Source organism: Oncorhynchus tshawytscha, unplaced genomic scaffold, assembly GCF_018296145.1.
Source record: "Oncorhynchus tshawytscha isolate Ot180627B unplaced genomic scaffold, Otsh_v2.0 Un_scaffold_12182_pilon_pilon, whole genome shotgun sequence".
NCBI classification, from domain to species: domain Eukaryota; kingdom Metazoa; phylum Chordata; class Actinopteri; order Salmoniformes; family Salmonidae; genus Oncorhynchus; species Oncorhynchus tshawytscha.
The window spans coordinates 17,501-39,149 of NW_024609822.1; the positions used below are offsets into that span (position 1 = coordinate 17,501).

Below are 21,649 nucleotides of genomic sequence, written 5' to 3' on the forward strand. Positions count from 1 at the left end.
GTTCATGGCGTCCAACGGCAACAATGCTGCTAAAGCCAAATATGAACAGAAGGTGCCTGTTTTCTACTACCGTCCAACACACACAGACTGCCAGTAAGTGTCTTGGTCCCTGGCCCTACTACCGTCCAACACACACAGACTGCCAGTAAGTGTCTTGGTCCCTGGCCCTACAACCGTCCAACACACACAGACTGCCAGTAAGTGTCTTGGTCCCTGGCCCTACTACCGTCCAACACACACAGACTGCCAGTAAGTGTCTTGGTCCCTGGCCCTACTACCGTCCAACACACACAGACTGCCAGTAAGTGTCTTTGTCCCTGGCCCTACAACTGTCCAACACACACACACACACACACACACACAGACTGCCAGTAAGTGTCTTGGTCTCTGGCCCTACAACTGTCCAACACACACACACACACACACACAGACTGCCAGTAAGTGTCTTGGTCCCTGGCCCTACAACTGTCCACACACACACACACACACACACACACACACACACACAGACTGCCAGTAAGTGTCTTGGTCCCTGGCCCTCTGGCCCTACAACCGTCCAACACACACAGACTGCCAGTAAGTGTCTTTGTCCCTGGCCCTACAACAGTCCAACACATACAGACTGCCAGTAAGTGTCTTTGTCCCTGGCCCTACAACCGTCCAACACACACAGACTGCCAGTAAGTGTCTTGGTCCCTGGCCCTACAACCATCCAACACAAACAGACTGCCAGTAAGTGTCTTGGTCCCTGGCCCTACAACCATCCAACACACACAGACTGCCAGTAAGTGTCTTGGTCCCTGGCCCCTGTCCAACACACAACACACCACACACACACACACACACACACACACACACACACACACACACACACACACACACACACACACACACACACACACACAGACTGCCAGTAAGTGTCTTGGTCCCTGGCCCTACAACCATCCAACACAAACAGACTGCCAGTAAGTGTCTTGGTCCCTGGCCCTACTACTGTCCAACACACACAGACTGCCAGTAAGTGTCTTGGTCCCTGGCCCTACTACCGTCCAACACACATAGACTGCCAGTAAGTGTCTTTGTCCCTGGCCCTACTACCGTCCAACACACACAGACTGCCAGTAAGTGTCTTTGTCCCTGGCCCTACTACCGTCCAACACACACAGACTGCCAGTAAGTGTCTTTGTCCCTGGCCCTACTACCGTCCAACACACATAGACTGCCAGTAAGTGTCTTGGTCTCTGGCCCTACTACCGTCCAACACACACAGACTGCCAGTAAGTGTCTTTGTCCCTGGCCCTACTACCATCCAACACACATAGACTGCCAGTAAGTGTCTTGGTCTCTGGCCCTACAACTGTCCAACACACACAGACTGCCAGTAAGTGTCTTTGTCCCTGGCCCTACTACCGTCCAACACATACAGACTGCCAGTAAGTGTCTTTGTCCCTGGCCCTACTACCGTCCAACACACACAGACTGCCAGTAAGTGTCTTTGTCCCTGGCCCTACTACCGTCCAACACACACAGACTGCCAGTAAGTGTCTTTGTCCCTGGCCCTACTACTGTCCAACACACATAGACTGCCAGTAAGTGTCTTGGTCTCTGGCCCTACTACTGTCCAACACACACAGACTGCCAGTAAGTGTCTTTGTCCCTGGCCCTACAACTGTCCAACACACATAGACTGCCAGTAAGTGTCTTTGTCCCTGGCCCTACTACCGTCCAACACACACAGACTGCCAGTAAGTGTCTTTGTCCCTGGCCCTACAACTGTCCAACACACACAGACTGCCAGTAAGTGTCTTTGTCCCTGGCCCTACTACCGTCCAACACACACAGACTGCCAGTAAGTGTCTTTGTCCCTGGCCCTACTACCGTCCAACACACACAGACTGCCAGTAAGTGTCTTTGTCCCTGGCCCTACTACCGTCCAACACACATAGACCTCTGGCCTAACCACCCACCCCTTCAAGTCATGATCCAGGTCGCTCAGCTGGGTCACCCTCTGTCTGAGTGACCGCTCCACTCACTGGCCCTCTAAACACTGTAACATAACACAATACAAAGGCTAGATTTTTAACCAACATGAACAAATGTCTAATGTCCTGGCTTACCAAACTTCACCAAACATGACCAACTTTAAGCTTGTGGGCTCCTCATTGGCACATCAATAAAATGACAACCTCTCAAAGACTAAATGGTTTATAGTCATATGGAGGAAGCTCCACTTAGAGTCTAGGAGGTAGAACCATTACCAGATGTTGGTTACCTATACAGGTTCCTCCTTTCAGGTGTGCAATGTTTCGTCATCAATGGCCGAGGCCAGAGGAAAGGCAACAGTTTGGAATGCAGCCACAGTGCATTCATTGTCTTACGTCAGATCGCTCGAGGATTCCGCTTGCGCTGGTTGAGGGACGAGTGTAGGAGAGACCGTACCGGATATAAGATAATGGCCCAAGTGTTGACAGTACCCTTCCAAATGGAGTCCTCAGCCTGGTTCTCCTGGGGGATAACAGTCCCACTGGGAACAGACGTCAGTTCAACGTCTAGTTTTGATGTACATTTGGTTGAGTTGTCAACTAACCTGAATTCAATGTCAAATCAGAAAAACATTTCAAAATGTCATTGGATTTAGATTTCTTTTCAAATCTAACTTGTTTTCACCACATTGATTCAATCACACATATTTTTGGGGTTGAAATGACGTGGAAATAATGTTGATTCAACCAGTGAATGGTCCCCAGTGATATCAATAACAACACAATCACCAATAATATTTTAAGCTGCTACACAGGGCTTTTACTGCTGGGGAGATGTGGGAAGGTATTTTTAGAGGTGAGAGGCAACCACACGCAATAGAGTAGAGCGATAAGAGAGAAGAGAGGAGGATTGATGAGCTTGTGGTAGAGAGACTAGAAAGAGTAGAATACACGAGAGAGGAGAGGAGGATGATGAGGAGTGGTAGAGAGACTAGAAAGAGTAGAATAGACGAGAGGAGAGGAGGGTTGATGAGGTGTGGTAGAGAGACTAGAAAGAGTAGAATACACGAGAGAGGAGAGGAGGATGATGAGGTGTGGTAGAGAGACTAGAAAGAGTAGAATAGATGAGAGGAGAGGAGGGTTGATGAGATGTGGTAGAGAGACTAGAAAGAGTAGAATACACGAGAGGAGAGGAGGGTTGATGAGGTGTGGTAGAGAGACTAGAAAGAGTAGAATACACGAGAGAGGAGAGGAGGATTGATGAGGTGTGGTAGAGAGACTAGAAGAGTAGAATACACGAGAGGAGAGGAGGGTTGATGAGGTGTGGTAGAGAGACTAGAAAGAGTAGAATACACGAGAGAGGAGAGGAGGATGATGAGGTGTTGTAGAGAGACTAGAAAGAGTAGAATACACGAGAGGAGAGGAGGGTTGATGAGGTGTGGTAGAGAGACTAGAAAGAGTAGAATACACGAGAGAGGAGAGGAGGATGATGAGGTGTTGTAGAGAGACTAGAAAGAGTAGAATACACGAGAGGAGAGGAGGGTTGATGAGGTGTGGTAGAGAGACTAGAAAGAGTAGAATACACGAGAGAGGAGAGGAGGATGATGAGGTGTTGTAGAGAGACTAGAAAGAGTAGAATACACGAGAGGAGAGGAGGGTTGATGAGGTGTGGTAGAGAGACTAGAAAGAGTAGAATACATGAGAGGAGAGGAGGGTTGATGAGATGTGGTAGAGAGACTAGAAAGAGTAGAATAGACGAGAGAGGAGAGGAGGTTTGATGAGATGTGGTAGAGAGACTAGAAAGAGTAGAATAGATGAGAGGAGAGGAGGATTGATGAGGTGTGGTAGAGAGACTAGAAAGAGTAGAATAGACGAGTGGAGAGGAGGGTTGATGAGGTGTGGTAGAGAGACTAGAAAGAGTAGAATACACGAGAGGAGAGGAGGATTGATGAGGTGTGGTAGAGAGACTAGAAAGAGTAGAATACACGAGAGAGGAGAGGAGGATTGATGAGGAGTGGTAGAGAGACTAGAAAGAGTAGAATAGACGAGAGGAGAGGAGGGTTGATGAGATGTGGTAGAGAGACTAGAAAGAGTAGAATACACGAGAGGAGAGGAGGGTTGATGAGGTGTGGTAGAGAGACTAGAAAGAGTAGAATACACGAGAGGAGAGGAGGGTTGATGAGGTGTTGTAGAGAGACTAGAAAGAGTAGAATAGACGAGTGGAGAGGAGGATTGATGAGGTGTGGTAGAGAGACTAGAAAGAGTAGAATACACGAGAGAGGAGAGGAGGATGATGAGGTGTGGTAGAGAGACTAGAAAGAGTAGAATACACGAGAGGAGAGGAGGATGATGAGGTGTTGTAGAGAGACTAGAAAGAGTAGAATACACGAGAGAGGAGAGGAGGATTGATGAGGAGTGGTAGAGAGACTAGAAAGAGTAGAATAGACAAGAGGAGAGGAGGGTTGATGAGATGTGGTAGAGAGACTAGAAAGAGTAGAATACACGAGAGAGGAGAGGAGGATGATGAGGTGTTGTAGAGAGACTAGAAAGAGTAGAATACACGAGAGGAGAGGAGGGTTGATGAGGTGTTGTAGAGAGACTAGAAAGAGTAGAATACACGAGAGGAGAGGAGGGTTGATGAGGTGTTGTAGAGAGACTAGAAAGAGTAGAATACACGAGAGGAGAGGAGGATTGATGAGGTGTGGTAGAGAGACTAGAAAGAGTAGAATACACGAGAGGAGAGGAGGGTTGATGAGGTGTGGTAGAGAGACTAGAAAGAGTAGAATACATGAGAGGAGAGGAGGGTTGATGAGATGTGGTAGAGAGACTAGAAAGAGTAGAATACACGAGAGGAGAGGAGGGTTGATGAGGTGTGGTAGAGAGACTAGAAAGAGTAGAATACACGAGAGGAGAGGAGGATTGATGAGGTGTGGTAGAGAGACTAGAAAGACTAGAATACACGAGAGGAGAGGAGGGTTGATGAGGTGTGGTAGAGAGACTAGAAAGAGTAGAATACACAAGAGAGGAGAGGAGGGTTGATGAGGTGTGGTAGAGAGACTAGAAAGAGTAGAATACATGAGAGGAGAGGAGGGTTGATGAGATGTGGTAGAGAGACTAGAAAGAGTAGAATAGACGAGAGGAGAGGAGGGTTGATGAGGTGTGGTAGAGAGACTAGAAAGAGTAGAATACACGAGAGAGGAGAGGAGGATTGATGAGGTGTGGTAGAGAGACTAGAAAGAGTAGAATAGACGAGAGGAGAGGAGGGTTGATGAGGTGTGGTAGAGAGACTAGAAAGAGTAGAATACACAAGAGAGGAGAGGAGGATTGATGAGGTGTGGTAGAGAGACTAGAAAGAGTAGAATAGACGAGTTGAGAGGAGGATTGATGAGGTGTGGTAGAGAGACTAGAAAGAGTAGAATACACGAGAGAGGAGAGGAGGATTGATGAGGAGTGGTAGAGAGACTAGAAAGAGTAGAATAGACGAGAGGAGAGGAGGGTTGATGAGATGTGGTAGAGAGACTAGAAAGAGTAGAATACACGAGAGGAGAGGAGGGTTGATGAGGTGTGGTAGAGAGACTAGAAAGAGTAGAATACACGAGAGGAGAGGAGGATTGATGAGGTGTGGTAGAGAGACTAGAAAGAGTAGAATACACGAGAGGAGAGGAGGGTTGATGAGGTGTTGTAGAGAGACTAGAAAGAGTAGAATAGACGAGTGGAGAGGAGGATTGATGAGGTGTGGTAGAGAGACTAGAAAGAGTAGAATACACGAGAGAGGAGAGGAGGATGATGAGGTGTGGTAGAGAGACTAGAAAGAGTAGAATACACGAGAGAGGAGAGGAGGATGATGAGGTGTTGTAGAGAGACTAGAAAGAGTAGAATACACGAGAGAGGAGAGGAGGATTGATGAGGAGTGGTAGAGAGACTAGAAAGAGTAGAATAGACGAGAGGAGAGGAGGGTTGATGAGATGTGGTAGAGAGACTAGAAAGAGTAGAATACACGAGAGAGGAGAGGAGGATGATGAGGTGTGGTAGAGAGACTAGAAAGAGTAGAATACACGAGAGAGGAGAGGAGGGTTGATGAGATGTGGTAGAGAGACTAGAAAGAGTAGAATACATGAGAGGAGAGGAGGATTGATGAGGTGTTGTAGAGAGACTAGAAAGAGTAGAATACACGAGAGGAGAGGAGGGTTGATGAGGTGTGGTAGAGAGACTAGAAAGAGTAGAATACACGAGAGGAGAGGAGGATTGATGAGGTGTGGTAGAGAGACTAGAAAGAGTAGAATAGACGAGAGGAGAGGAGGATTGATGAGGTGTGGTAGAGAGACTAGAAAGAGTAGAATACACGAGAGGAGAGGAGGGTTGATGAGGTGTTGTAGAGAGACTAGAAAGAGTAGAATAGACGAGAGAGGAGAGGAGGATTGATGAGGTGTTGTAGAGAGACTAGAAAGACTAGAATACACGAGAGGAGAGGAGGGTTGATGAGGTGTGGTAGAGAGACTAGAAAGACTAGAATACACGAGAGGAGAGGAGGGTTGATGAGGTGTGGTAGAGAGACTAGAAAGAGTAGAATACATGAGAGGAGAGGAGGGTTGATGAGATGTGGTAGAGAGACTAGAAAGAGTAGAATACACGAGAGGAGAGGAGGGTTGATGAGGTGTGGTAGAGAGACTAGAAAGAGTAGAATAGACGAGAGAGGAGAGGAGGATTGATGAGGTGTTGTAGAGAGACTAGAAAGAGTAGAATACACGAGAGGAGAGGAGGGTTGATGAGGTGTTGTAGAGAGACTAGAAAGAGTAGAATACACGAGAGGAGAGGAGGGTTGATGAGGTGTGGTAGAGAGACTAGAAAGAGTAGAATACACGAGAGAGGAGAGGAGGATGATGAGGTGTTGTAGAGAGACTAGAAAGAGTAGAATAGACGAGTGGAGAGGAGGGTTGATGAGGTGTGGTAGAGCGACTAGAAAGAGTAGAATACACGAGAGAGGAGAGGAGGATGATGAGGTGTTGTAGAGAGACTAGAAAGAGTAGAATACACGAGAGAGGAGAGGAGGATGATGAGGTGTGGTAGAGAGACTAGAAAGAGTAGAATACACGAGAGGAGAGGAGGATTGATGAGGTGTGGTAGAGAGACTAGAAAGAGTAGAATACACGAGAGGAGAGGAGGGTTGATGAGGTGTGGTAGAGAGACTAGAAAGAGTAGAATACACAAGAGAGAGAGACAGAGCAAACAAACACACACAGTCTCAGGCGTTATACGTTTGTTCATATTGCCTGTGTGCATTTTTTAAGACAGATTACTGATAAGACAGACAGAGAGAAGAGAGAGAGATAGTGAGGGAAATATTATTTGACAGGACAGAGGAGCAATATAATATTTATAATATTTAAAAGACAAGTACACCATTATACACTCACTGGATGAGAACTCCAGGGTTGTGTTCATTAGGCACCAAATGGACTGAAACAGGGAGGAACTATCTGGACTGGTCCAATAAGAAATACTCCTTTTTGTGTTCCGTTGCAAAACATTTTCAGTTGCGTGCCCAAATGAACACCACCCTGATCTGTCATCCATGTTGGTTAATCAGACATTATTGACAGTGAATCTTTTCAAGCATAAACACAGTAAATATAGTAAACAAACACCAAGTGTTTCTGCAGGCTCCTTCGGGAACAGTGGATCAGAGCCAAATACGAGAGGAAGGAGTTTGTGTGTGTGGAGAGACAGGAGCCTTACTCTGCAGGTAAGACTGAGTACACACACACAAACACATGCACATATGCATACAAACAAGCACGCTTGCATGCATACAAACAAGCACGCTCGCACGCACACACACACACACACACACACACACACACAATGAGCCTGAGCCTTTCTCTCGGTCTTTATCCTCCCACCCCAGTGTGCTCCTCAACACCCCTGCATTCCACACTCAGAGAATAATGGACTTTCTAAGGATGAACAGCTGATCAGTAGTGAAAGAAAGAGAGAAAGAGAGAAATAGTGAGTGGGAAAGAGAGAGAGAACAAAGAAAGAAAGAGACCTCAACATTCCCTCTCTTTCCTGGAAATCCATTAAAATAATATCAAAGGCCATTCAACTTTGAGAGATTTGACTGTGAGAGTTTTTTCTCGTGCTTCTTTCCATTCATGTGGATTCATCAATGCTATGCCTACATCATGTTATCTCAGGACCACATGAGCAGTAAAGAGCTGTTACTTGGAGACGGTAATAAGATAAGCCTTGTGCCGCCTTGTCATCTCGCTTCAGCGACCGCCACATTGTCGTCCTTTCCTCTACTAAACCCCTCTGTGATGCAGAAAGCGAGACAGAAATGTGCTAACAGGGTTGGGTAGTTTCTAAATGTAATCCGTTAGTTACTAGTTACCTGTTCAAAATTGTAATCGGTAACGTAACTTTTGGATTACGGTGGTGAGACTCACTCAGGTGGAACAAACTGAAACTTGCGCCTTTTTTCAATGCTGAATTGAAAAACCATTAAGAAAACAGAATGGTGTGATGTATTTTTTTTTCACAAATATCCTTTCTGAATTTAAAAGTAATCCAAGCAGTAATCATCTACTTATTACAATATTTTTTGGGGCAAACAGATGTCGTGTCTTTGGCTATGCCGGATTAAATGATATGACATGCTATTCTATAAAATAATTTCTCCATAATTATTATATATATTCTCCAATATTACCTGACTGAGCTAATCATGTAAATGTAATTAACTAGAGTGTCAGGCATAACAAAATAATATTTATAGAGCTGTTATCTTCCGAATAAACTCTTAAAGACCTAGTAATATTTTACATCAATAGCAGTCAATATTAATCGTCATCTTAATTCAGTCTCATCTGAAAGTGGTAAATTCTTGGTTATCTGCACGAACCCTGGCTCACAAGTTGAATCAGCAATACAAAATTGGGTTTAATTATTTATTTACTAAATACCTAACTAATCACACAGAATTACACATAATTAAATCATAACTTGATTACAAATTACGTCATAACGGAAGACGTCCCTAGCAGGCGGAACAGATATGACAGCTTGTTACACAAAAGAAAAGTGGCTGGGTTGAGTGAAAGAGCGGGAGACTGAGGAATAAAGGGAAGAAGCTGTGCTATTGTAAATACAGAATGCATTCTAAATTACCGCTCATTTGGAAAAGGAAAATGCAATAAATATTTTCTCTGAGCTGCGCTTCGGTAGGTTGGTGGTAGATGGGAGGCCGTGTTGCCCAACCGAGTCCTTTGAAGAATGTTTCTGGTTGTCAATTGGATATGTTGTAGTAACGTCGTTGGGTGATAGACGGGATACTCTGTCTGTTCCTTCCTAACCCTCGTTTGCATCTGCTCTTGCTAACTCAACGGCTAGGAGGTATCACTTCTGTATTGAATAAGAGTTCAAAGTTCATATCATTCGCAACCAAAGCTCACGCTGATGTTGGCTTCGTTCTGTAGTTATTATCTGAACCATTCTGTCGTAGGATCGTCGTCCTCACATCCTCGGAACAGGAGGTTATATTGTCGTCAAGGGCTTATATAGGAAGGCGGGCGTGTTTGAAAAGTTGTATAACCCATGTCCCTTCACAGAGGCGGGCCACTGATTGAGCAGAGCCCTATCTTATGAAAACCTGTGAAAAACTTATGAAATCTCACATTTTAGAAGCTAAAATCGCATTTCATCACAAATAATTTCATATTCAAACATTTAAATTGAACAACAATTCCATGTGAATCTGATAACTCTGATGTGTAGACTTTCCACTGTAGAGTTTATGTCATCTTATCATTGATGAGAATGTCTCAGATGACAACCGAACTGACATCATATTCATTAAGTACCACAGCATATGTTCAATTGGTCGGATTACCAGAATATAGTTAATTTCCCCCCACCTTCTGATGTTCCCAGAATCTCTATGTTAACCAAGGGTTTTGCAAATGTAACATCAGTAGGGTAGAGAGAGGAAAAAGGGGGAAAGAGGTATTTTTGACTGTCATAAACCTATCCCCCAGGCCAACGTCATGACACAGATTACACCACCTTGACCCAGCCTCAGCAACACACACACACAAACACACACACACAGTCGGTCAGTCGGTTAGTCAATGTCAGTCGGTCAGTCAGTCAGTCAGTCATCATGTAGTCGTTCATCATCATTATCTCTCTGATGAGTGTCTCTGTCCTCTTTGCTGCCAAAGAGGAATCAACCTTAAAGGGATAGTTTGGATTTTGCTGACTTCCCTGGAGTCAGATGAACTCGTGGATGAAGCTGGACTCTGGGGAGCATGTTAGTCTTTGTGCTAACGCCAGTTAGCATTGGCTCGCAAAAATACCTCACCAAAATAACTTCCTTCACACTGGATGCAGATATGTAAAAATGATATCCACAAGTTAATCTGACTCCGGGGAAGTCAGCAAAACCTCTTTAACATGGTCACTCACACTCCTACTCCCAGTGACTCACTCTGGTTCTTGTCTCAGCTGACTCTGGTGTTAGATCTGACCTGGAGTCTGTCAGCTGTGATCTCTGTTAGCACTAATGGTACTATAGAGAGTGATGTGGCTGTACCAGGATTGTGCCAGTGGCTGAATGGTGGGCGTGTTCTGGGTTTATCTATCTCTCTCTATCTGTCTCTCTGTTTATCTATCTATCTAGCTGTCTCTCAGTTTCTCTCTCTCGATCTCTCTCTATTTATCTATCTATCTAGCTGTCTCTCTGTTTCTCTCTCTCTCTCTCTCTGTCTCTGCTTCTCTGTTCCTCTCTGTTTCTATCTATCTATCTATCTATCTATCTATCTATCTATCTATCTATCTATCTATCTATCTATCTATCTATCTATCTATCTATCTATCTATCTATCTATCTATCTATCTATCTATCTATCTATCTATCTATCTATCTATCTATCTATCTGTCTCTCTGTCTACCTCCCTCTCTCTCTCTCTGTCTCTGCTTCTCTGTTCCTCTCTGTTTCTATCTATCTATCTATCTATCTATCTATCTATCTATCTATCTATCTATCTATCTATCTATCTATCTATCTATCTATCTATCTATCTATCTATCTATCTATCTATCTATCTATCTATCTATCTATCTATCTATCTATCTATCTATCTATCTATCTATCTATCTATCTATCTATCTATCTATCTATCTATCTATCTATCTATCTATCTATCTATCTATCTATCTATCTATCTATCTATCTATCTATCTCTGCATCTGTCTCTCTGTTCCTCTCTGTTTTCTCTTCATCTTTATTTCACTCTCTCGTATTTTGGAAGAATGGAAGAATAAAGGCAGTACTTGTGTTTCTTACTTCCAGCACGTTTCCCTTGATATCAACCTGGCCAGATTGTATGATTTGCTTCAGTTCTGTGATTGATGACATCAGCCGACGTTGACTATTTAAACTGCAGCGGTGTGTTTGATCTGCACATGTGCCAGCACCAGCAGTGCAAGCCTCTCTATGCTTATGTGTGAGTGAACTGAAAGTATGATCTTAGAAACAGTTTTCACATACTAACTCTACATGTTCAAACTCAGAATCAAACAGGCTTCCCCAAATAACATGGTCGCTGTAGTACAATGTTTATTTTGATTTCAGATGTGTTTATAAACAATATTATTAGGGACATCCTTCCTTCACAACATGTAAACATTTAAATCAAATTATTATATTAATCTGACTATTCACCATAATCGTATTATTGTGTGCATACTCAGTGCCAGCCGTCTTCCTATTGGTCAGTCACCGGGACTGGCTCGTACCACCAGCCACACTACACGATAAAGGGTGAAATAATTGTGACACTGACATAACTTTGTCATAGCCTACGACCACATGTAGTGGTACTTAATCAGACCCTGTCACATTGAACGAGCCAAGATGTCCGACCGTAGACCCTGTCACACTGAACGAGCCAAGATGTCCGACCGTAGACCCTGTCACACTGAACGAGCCAAGATGTCCGACCGTAGACCCCGTCACACTGAACGAGCCAAGATGTCCGACCGTAGACCCCGTCACACTGAACGAGCCAAGATGTCCGACCGTAGACCCTGTCACACTGAACGAGCCAAGATGTCTGACCGTAGACCCTGTCACACTGAACGAGCCAAGATGTCCGACCGTAGACCCTGTCACACTGAACGAGCCAAGATGTCCGACCGTAGACCCTGTCACACTGAACGAGCCAAGATGTCCGACCGTAGACCCCGTCACTCTGAACGAGCCAAGATGTCCGACCGTAGACCCTGTCACACTGAACGAGCCAAGATGTCCAACCGTAGACCCTGTCACACTGAACGAGCCAAGATGTCCGACCGTAGACCCCGTCACACTGAACGAGCCAAGATGTCCGACCGTAGACCCTGTCACACTGAACGAGCCAAGATGTCCGACCGTAGACCCCGTCACACTGAACGAGCCAAGATGTCCGACCGTAGACCCTGTCACACTGAACAAGCCAAGATGTCCGACCGTCACACTGAACGAGCCAAGATGTCCGACCGTAGACCCCGTCACACTGAACGAGCCAAGATGTCCGACCGTAGACCCCGTCACACTGAACGAGCCAAGATGTCCGACCGTAGACCCTGTCACACTGAACGAGCCAAGATGTCTGACCGTAGACCCTGTCACACTGAACGAGCCAAGATGTCCGACCGTAGACCCTGTCACACTGAACGAGCCAAGATGTCCGACCGTCACACTGAACGAGCCAAGATGTCCGACCGTAGACCCCGTCACACTGAACGAGCCAAGATGTCCGACCGTAGACCCCGTCACACTGAACGAGCCAAGATGTCCGACCGTAGACCCTGTCACACTGAACGAGCCAAGATGTCTGACCGTAGACCCTGTCACACTGAACGAGCCAAGATGTCCGACCGTAGACCCTGTCACACTGAACGAGCCAAGATGTCCGACCGTAGACCTCGTCACTCTGAACGAGCCAAGATGTCCGACCGTAGACCCTGTCACACTGAACGAGCCAAGATGTCCAACCGTAGACCCTGTCACACTGAACGAGCCAAGATGTCCGACCGTAGACCCCGTCACACTGAACGAGCCAAGATGTCCGACCGTAGACCCTGTCACACTGAACGAGCCAAGATGTCCGACCGTAGACCCCGTCACACTGAACGAGCCAAGATGTCCGACCGTAGACCCTGTCACACTGAACGAGCCAAGATGTCCGACCGTCACACTGAACGAGCCAAGATGTCCAACCGTAGACCCTGTCACACTGAACGAGCCAAGATGTCCAAAAATCATTTGCAACCTAAGAATGTTCTCACGACGTAGACAATTGTTCTGGGACGGCAAAATGGTGGTATAAGACAGCTAAAATCGTACAGTCTGCGTAGGCTTTAAGGAGAATGGAACACTTTCACAGCAGTATTAACTGAGATGCAATGTCACTCTGCTATTCAGTCTTCAGTCTCATTCTTACAAACTGTTGTCTGTCTTTTAGTGCATTTCAGATTAATGGGATTTGATAGTTTGATATTAATACTCTATTCACGTGTGTGTGTGTGTGTGTGTGTGTGTGTGTGTGTGTGCGTGTGTATGTGTGTGTGTGTGTGTGTGTGTGTTGGCAGTGCAGGGCAGTGACAGTGACAGTGACAGTCCTAGTTGTCTCTGTCTGTTGGCTGAGACTTAGTGAGGACAGAGAGGCCAGTGACAGAAACAGACAGGGAGCACAAAGCCATGGTGTGTGTGCCTGCTGAATAGGGCAGAGTGTTGATTTCAGCATGGATCGTAATGTTGGAAGAAGCCATTGATCTCTGCTGAGACAATTCAAGGTGAATTATTCATGCCAGCTAAAGGCCAAGACGACAGACATCACCACCTTGACCCAGCCTCAGCAACACACACACACACACACACACACACACACACACACACACACACACACACACACACACACACACACACACACACACACACACACACACACACACACACACACACACACACACACACACACACACACACAGGCTCTACTGGACCCAAGCTTCACTACTGAATCCTGTTATTTTGTGGCTCCCCCTTTTACGCTCTCCTCATCTCCTTCTCTCTCCTCATCTCCTTCTCTCTCCTCCTCTCCTTTGCTCCTTTGTCTTTGGAATGGGACCCCTGTGGCTCCTCTCCTTCCAGGGTACCGAGAGGGGTTTCTATGGAAACGGGGCCGAGATAACGGACAGTTCCTGAGTCGAAAATGTATTCTGTCAGAGCGGGATGGTGCTCTGAAGTACTACAACAAGCATGATGTGAGTGTAGTGCTATGTATATCTCTCTCTTTCTCCCCCCTTTCTCTCTCTCTCTATCTCTCTCTCTCTCTCTCACTTCCCTCTCTGTCTCCCCTCTCTATATCCCTCCCTCTCTCTTCCTCCCCTCACTCTCTCTGACTTCTTCTCTCTCTTTGCATTTGTGAGTGTCTGAGTCTCATCCCAAATGCACTCTGAGGTCCTGAGCTGCAATTGCTTGAAATAACACACACCTTGGGAAATGTCAGGTATATTATAATTGCTTAGATCGTTATGCAAAATCTCCCATTTATCATACCTCTCGCTCCTCTCTCCCCTCCTCTTCCTCCTCATTCATTTTTCATCCTCCTCCCCGTCCTCCTCCTCTTCATTCCTTTCTCCTGACTATCTCTGACAATAGTACACTGTTATCGTCTCAAACTTCTGATTCTAATCTGCTCACATTCCCCAGTGGTTCTGTTCCACATAGTGACATTGTCTCCTACTTTGTATATCAACAAAAGATGCATGTTAACTCCAGTAAAGTATTTTACCACATACCTCACCATAAACGTTGGCTACTCCCTGTCCCTGCTTCAAATACAAGTTCACCTTAACCACAGATCAGATTACTCTATTCCCAATCCTTACCTTAACCATCAGTTGAATGCAAAGAATATCTGACCCTTAATCAGTTGTTCAGGACAAATTCTACATACTCTACATTCCACCAAAAGAAGACCTGGGTGTCAGTGAACATCATACCTCCCATACATTCTAGGCGTGATGGGGGACAACACTGGCTTCAGCCACATAAAATAGTAAACCTTGCTAGTGACTATAGTTACTAGAGGAAGCTCATAGTTGATTGTTCTGCAGCCGAACAATGATGATGATGATGATGGTGGTAGTGGTGATGAATGGTGGTGATGATGGTGGGGGTGGTGATGATGATGATGGTGGTGGTGATAATGATGGTGGTGGTGATGATGAAGGTGGAGGTGATGATGGTGGTGGTGGTGATGATGGTGGTAGTGGTGATGATGATGATGGTGATGATGATGGTGGTGGTTATGATGATGGTGGTGGTGATAATGATGGTGGTTATGATGGTGATGGTGGTGATGATGATGATGGTGGTGGTTATGATGATGATGATGGTGGTAGTGATGATGTTGGTGTTGGTTATGATGGTGGTAGTGATGGTGATGATGGTGGTGGTGGTGAGGATGATGATGGTGGTAGTTATGATGATGATGGTGGTAGTGATGATGATGTTGGTGGTGATGATGATGGTGGTGGTTATGATGATGATGATGATGGTGGTAGTGATGGTGATGATGATGATGGTGGTGGTGGTGAGGATGATAATGGTGGTAGTTATGGTGATGATGATGATGATGGTGGTGGTGGTGAGGATGATGATGTTGGTAGTTATGATTATGATGGTGATGATGACGGTGATGATGATGATGAATACTCTCCTCCCCCTGCCTTCTCTCCCTGTACAGGCCAGAGAGCCCAAGGCTCTGATGAAGATTCACACCCTGAATGCCTCCTTCCAGCCTGGGAAGATCGGCCAGCCTCACGGCCTGCAGGTCACCTATCTGAAGGACAACAGCACTAGGAACATCTTTGTCTACCACAAGGATGGCAAGGTGAGGTGAACAAATTTGAGGCAATGTTGTGTGGTCGTTGGGTGTTCGCTTGGCTGCTGCTGGACACAAATAGACAGTCAGGAATGTACAGTCGACTCCTGGACCATGTTCATTAGGGTGGACAACAGAATAAAAAATAACATTTGGATCTAGAAACGAAAATGACGTCTCTTATTGGATGAGTTGAAGTAGTCCCTCCCTGTTCCAATTAGTTTTTCTTTTGTTTGGTGTCTAATGAACACGACCCTGAGCAATGCAGGTCAACAGTCCAAAATCAAGTATGATGGGACTGTTGACCTGCATTGCTCAGGGTCGTGTTCAAGATGACATTCTCTTGACTTGCTCTGGATATCTGCATGCTCCGGAATGGTTCATTTGCATTCACACAAGTCCCACAAAATTACATTCATTTAGGTCATGTGTGTTCAGCACACTGTAGCAAAACATTTTTCAATGGAAAACATAAATGAGCATTTCTTATTGGTCAAGTTCAGTAAGTACCTCCCTGGTTCACTCAGTTATAAAGCGTTTTCTTCTGTTTCCTGGAGAACACCACCCAGGAGTGGACTGTCTATTGACTGTCAGGAGTATTTGTGTTGTGAAGTGGCTGGCAGCTGACTAGGAGTATATTTCCTCTGCAGGACATACTGTACATTGCAATTGCATGCCTTTAAATACACCGTTAACCCAGTAGGAAATACTCTGAAATCAAAGTCGACTACTGTTTACAGTAATGGTGGATTATTGCCAGGAAAGAGTCTCTATCGGGTGTCAGTGTGTATGGAGATTGGGTCGTGTTCAGTGTAGGTAGCACAAAAAGTTGCCTTCCGTTTCATGCCCATTGAACAGGACCCAGATCATGTTAGCATGTCTGTTGTGTTTTAAGGAAATGGTGGACTGGTTCAACGCCATCAGAGCAGCCAGATTTCACTACCTACAGGTCGCTTTCCCTGGGGCCCGTCACGCTGATGTGAGTCTCTCTCATTATCTTATTGTTCTCTCATTAATCCCTCAGTCCCTTCCTCTCTAGTATACACAGGTATTATATACAGCTGGCTCAATTCTGCTCCCTACCCCTTCTCCTTGGCCTTAACCCTTCAATGTTTGCATATCCCAAGGGTCTTGATAGATATTAGCAGTGTACTGGTGTATCTTCCATCCTATTGCTTATACCTTATGGATCTGCAAACATGGAAGGGTTAGGGCCAATGAGAAGGGGAAGGGAGGGAATTGGGACTGGCTACACACCATCACATGGTCACAGAATAAAACATTTCTCCTTCTTCTCATGTATTCGTCCAGTTGGTGCCAAAGCTGACACGAAACTACATCAAGGAAGGCTACATGGAGAAGACGGGTCCAAAGGTGAAGTCTTTTAATACTTACACTTGAGTTACTTACACTTGAGTTACTTACACTTTAGTTACTTACACTTGAGTTACTTACACTTTAGTTACTTACACTTGAGTTACTTACACTTGAGTTACTTACACTTGAGTTACTTACACTTGAGTTACTTACACTTGAGTTACTTACACTTTAGTTACTTACACTTGAGTTACTTACACTTTAGTTACTTACACTTGAGTTACTTACACTTGAGTTACTTACACTTGAGTTACTTACACTTGAGTTACTTACACTTGAGTTACTTACACTTGAGTTACTTACACTTTAGTTACTTTGTGACAGCACTTAATGCTTCTAACTTTATCAGCCCATCGGGTTTCACTGCGAATGGGGTTTAATTTGTACCACACAAACCTACCGCATTAATAATGACCATGTACAACCTCAGCCACATTTGCTGGGCCTGTGAGCTGAATGCTTGCCTTGTACTGCTTGGTGTGGATAATGAATTGGTATTCCAGTATGTGATCCTGTATGTAAGCCAATAAAGCCATTAGTAATGAGAGTACAATAATAGTGCATTATCACAGTTGTAAACAATGTTTCTTCATTAAAGAGAAAGACATTGAACAGAAAGACAATACATTTAGGTGAATCATTAGCAACTGAACTTCTGTACAGCCTCTAATTCCTTCAACCTCGGTCTCCTGTTTCCCTCTTACAGCACACAGAGGGCTTCAAGAAGAGATGGTTCACTATGGATGACAGGAGACTCATGTACTTCAAGGATCCTCTGGTAAGATAGTCAGTGGGTAAATTAGGTGCCATGTCATATGGGTCAAAGACAAAGAGATGGTGCTGTACCATGTCAGTACTATTAGTAACACTTTATTTAGGGCTTATGGTTCAACAGGCTCCAAAATTAGCATTGTGGCACTTATAGTACAGTGGTACTGAACTAATGTTATTTGCATGTCATATTATGCAAACAAACATACCCAAATTATTTATTGGACCTCATATACAATGTGGCTGGTCAGACGTGCACACATTACACACGTAACAGGTAAACACAGACCCAGTCTTGTATAACTAACCTTTAAGGGACACACAATTCAGTCCCATTCAAAATCCTATTTTCCCTAACCCCTAACCCTAACCCTAAACTTAACCTTAACCCATACCCTTAACCTAAGCAAAAAACCTAACCTTTGCCCTTAACCTAACCCTGAAACGAACCATAGCTCCTAACCCTGGACCTAAACCTAATTCTAACCTTAACCCTAAAATCCTTTCATTTGTTTACTATTCTTGCGGAGACTTCTGGTCCCCACAAGTATAGTTAAACACGTTCACACACACACACACACACACACACACACACACACACACACACACACACACACACACACACACACACACACACACACACACACACACACACACACACACACACACACACACACACACACTGAGTCTCCTCTCCTCTCTGTTTCTTTGTGAGGATGCCTATGCGCGCGGTGAGGTGTTCATTGGTAGTAAGGAGAACAGCTACATTGTGCTCCCCGGCCTTCCCCCATCCACCCAGGGCTACCACTGGCAGTTTGGCATCACCATAGTAACGCCCGACAGGAAGTTCCTGTTTACATGCGAGACCGAGGAGGAGCAGCAGGATTGGATGGCTGCTTTTCAGGGTTTGGTGAATCGACCTATGCTGCCCCAGGAATATGCAGGTAACCATTCACATGGCTCTACCCAGGATTTGTCCAAGGAATTCTTACATTTTCTACATTTAGCAGACAATCTTATCTAGAGCGACTTATAAGAGAAATTAGGGTTAAGTGCCTTGCTCAAGGGCACATAGACAGATTTTCCCCCTAGTCGGCCTGGGGATTCGAGCCAGCGTCCTTTTGATTACTGGCCCAACACTCTTAACCGCTAGCCTACCTGCCACCCCTTAGTTGAATAATATTAGTTGTTTTTTACTATGGGTGATATGTTGAGTAAGGTTTCCAGCATACTAATAGGAACCTGATCACCTTCTGTAGGTGGATATTTCTCGCCAATACATTTGATGCCCTTCTGATGATTGGTGAATTGATAGCTATATGCCTCCACTGAGTTCATGGCAGTAGAGGCTATGACAGTTTATGTAGATCTGAACCACTCTATTTTACACAGTTGATTTCTTCTGGTACCTGGTTAAGTGACTGATTTAGTCTCTCTCTCTCTCTCTCTGCAGTGGAGGCCCACTTTAAGCACAAGCCCTGAGAGGAGGAGGAGAAGGAAAAAGAGGAAGGCTGGACTGGAGGCTGGACATATCCCCTGGATGAAGACAGACAAATAGAATCCTTCTCCTCATAATAAGAAAAATATATATACAATTAAAGATAAACCATACAGAGCAGTAAAAGAGGGGGTAGAGAGGACTACAGAGGGTGGTGTTACTGTTCTGTTGCCATACTCCTCTACTCTGCCTTACCCCAAATCCTGCCCATATATACTGTAAATGAACAAAAATATAAACGCAACATGCAACAATTTCAACAATTTTATAGAGTTACAGATCATATCAGTCAATTGAAAAAAATAAATTAGGCCCCAATCTATGGATTTCACGCCTGAGCAGGGGCACAGCCATGGGAGTCCTAGGAGGGCGTAGGCCCACCCACTTGGGAGCCCAGCCAATCAGAATTAGTTTTTCCCCATAAAAGTGCTTTATTACAGACAGAAATACTCCTCCATTTCATCGCCTGTTGGTGAAAAAGCCAGATGTGGAGGTCCTGGGCTGGCGTGGTTACACGTGGTCTGTGGTTGTGGAGGTCCTGGGCTGGCGTGGTTACACGTGGTCTGTGGTTGTGGAGGTCCTGGGCTGGCGTGGTTACACGTGGTCTGTGGTTGTGGAGGTCCTGGGCTGGCGTGGTTACACGTGGTCTGTGGTTGTGGAGGTCCTGGGCTGGCGTGGTTACACGTGGTCTGTGGTTGTGGAGGTCCTGGGCTGGCGTGGTTACACGTGGTCTGTGGTTGTGGAGGTCCTGGGCTGGCGTGGTTACACGTGGTCTGTGGTTGTGGAGGACCTGGGCTGGCGTGGTTACACGTGGTCTGTGGTTGTGGAGGTCCTGGGCTGGCGTGGTTACATGTGGTCTGTGGATGTGGAGGTCCTGGGCTGGCGTGGTTACACGTGGTCTGTGGTTGTGGAGGTCCTGGGCTGGCGTGGTTACACGTGGTCTGTGGATGTGGAGGTCCTGGGCTGGCGTGGTTACACGTGGTCTGTGGATGTGGAGGTCCTGGGCTGGCGTGGTTACACGTGGTCTGCGGTTGTGGAGGTCCTGGGCTGGCGTGGTTACACGTGGTCTGCGGTTGTGGAGGTCCTGGGCTGGCGTGGTTACACGTGGTCTGCGGTTGTGGAGGTCCTGGGCTGGCGTGGTTACATGTGGTCTGCGGTTGTGGAGGTCCTGGGCTGGCGTGGTTACACGTGGTCTGTGGTTGTGGAGGTCCTGGGCTGGCGTGGTTACACGTGGTCTGCGGTTGTGGAGGTCCTGGGCTGGCGTGGTTACACGTGGTCTGCGGTTGTGGAGGTCCTGGGCTGGCGTGGTTACACGTGGTCTGCGGTTGTGGAGGTCCTGGGCTGGCGTGGTTACACGTGGTCTGCGGTTGTGGAGGTCCTGGGCTGGCGTGGTTACACGTGGTCTGCGGTTGTGGAGGTCCTGGGCTGGCGTGGTTACACGTGGTCTGCGGTTGTGGAGGTCCTGGGCTGGCGTGGTTACACGTGGTCTGCGGTTGTGGAGGTCCTGGGCTGGCATGGTTACACGTGGTCTGCGGTTGTGAGGCTGGTTGGACATACTGGCAAATTCTCTAAAACAACATTGGAGATGGCCTATTTACCTTTATTTAACTAGGCAAGTCAGTTAGGAACAAATTCTTATTTTCAATGACGGCCTACTGGGGAACAGTGGGTTAACTGCCTGTTCAGGGGCAGAACCACAGATTTGTACCATGTCAGCTCGAGGATTTGAACTTGCAATCTTTCGGTTACACGTCCAACACTCTAACCACTAGGCTACCCTGCCGCCCCGATAGACAAGTTAACATTCAGTTCACTGGCAACAGCTCTGGTGGACGTTCCTGCAGTTAGCATGCCAATTGCATGGTCCCTTAAAACTTGAGACATCTGTGCCATTGTGTTGTGTGATAAAACTGCACATTTTAGATTGGCCTTTTATTGTCTCCAGCACAAGGTGCACCTGTGTAATGATCATGCTGTTTAACCATCTTCTTGATATGCCACACCTGGCAGGTGGATGGATTATTTTGGCAAAGGAAAAATGTTCACTAACTGGGATGTAAACAAATGTGTGCACAAAATTGGAGAGAAATAA

The 21,649-nt window shown here is 45.8% G+C and overlaps 1 protein-coding gene across 2 annotated transcripts in view; it reads left to right on the forward strand.

The window, feature by feature from the left end:
- LOC112225767 (arf-GAP with dual PH domain-containing protein 1-like) overlaps positions 1 to 19,912 on the forward strand; it is a 26,528-nt gene extending 6,616 nt beyond the window's left edge. The window contains exons 2-10 of one of the 2 annotated variants that reach the window (XM_042319017.1): positions 2 to 93; positions 7,643 to 7,725; positions 14,174 to 14,286; positions 15,774 to 15,920; positions 16,807 to 16,890; positions 17,223 to 17,285; positions 17,995 to 18,066; positions 18,775 to 19,003; positions 19,513 to 19,911. In XM_042319017.1, coding sequence (XP_042174951.1) covers positions 5 to 93; positions 7,643 to 7,725; positions 14,174 to 14,286; positions 15,774 to 15,920; positions 16,807 to 16,890; positions 17,223 to 17,285; positions 17,995 to 18,066; positions 18,775 to 19,003; positions 19,513 to 19,541 — 909 coding nt within the window. In that variant the 5' untranslated portion in view covers positions 2 to 4 and the 3' untranslated portion in view covers positions 19,542 to 19,911. Of the gene's footprint in view, position 1; positions 94 to 7,642; positions 7,726 to 14,173; positions 14,287 to 15,773; positions 15,921 to 16,806; positions 16,891 to 17,222; positions 17,286 to 17,994; positions 18,067 to 18,774; positions 19,004 to 19,512 lie in introns of both variants that reach the window. The other variant, XM_042319016.1, reaches the window with a different exon arrangement.
- Positions 19,913 to 21,649: the final 1,737 nt, after the last annotated feature.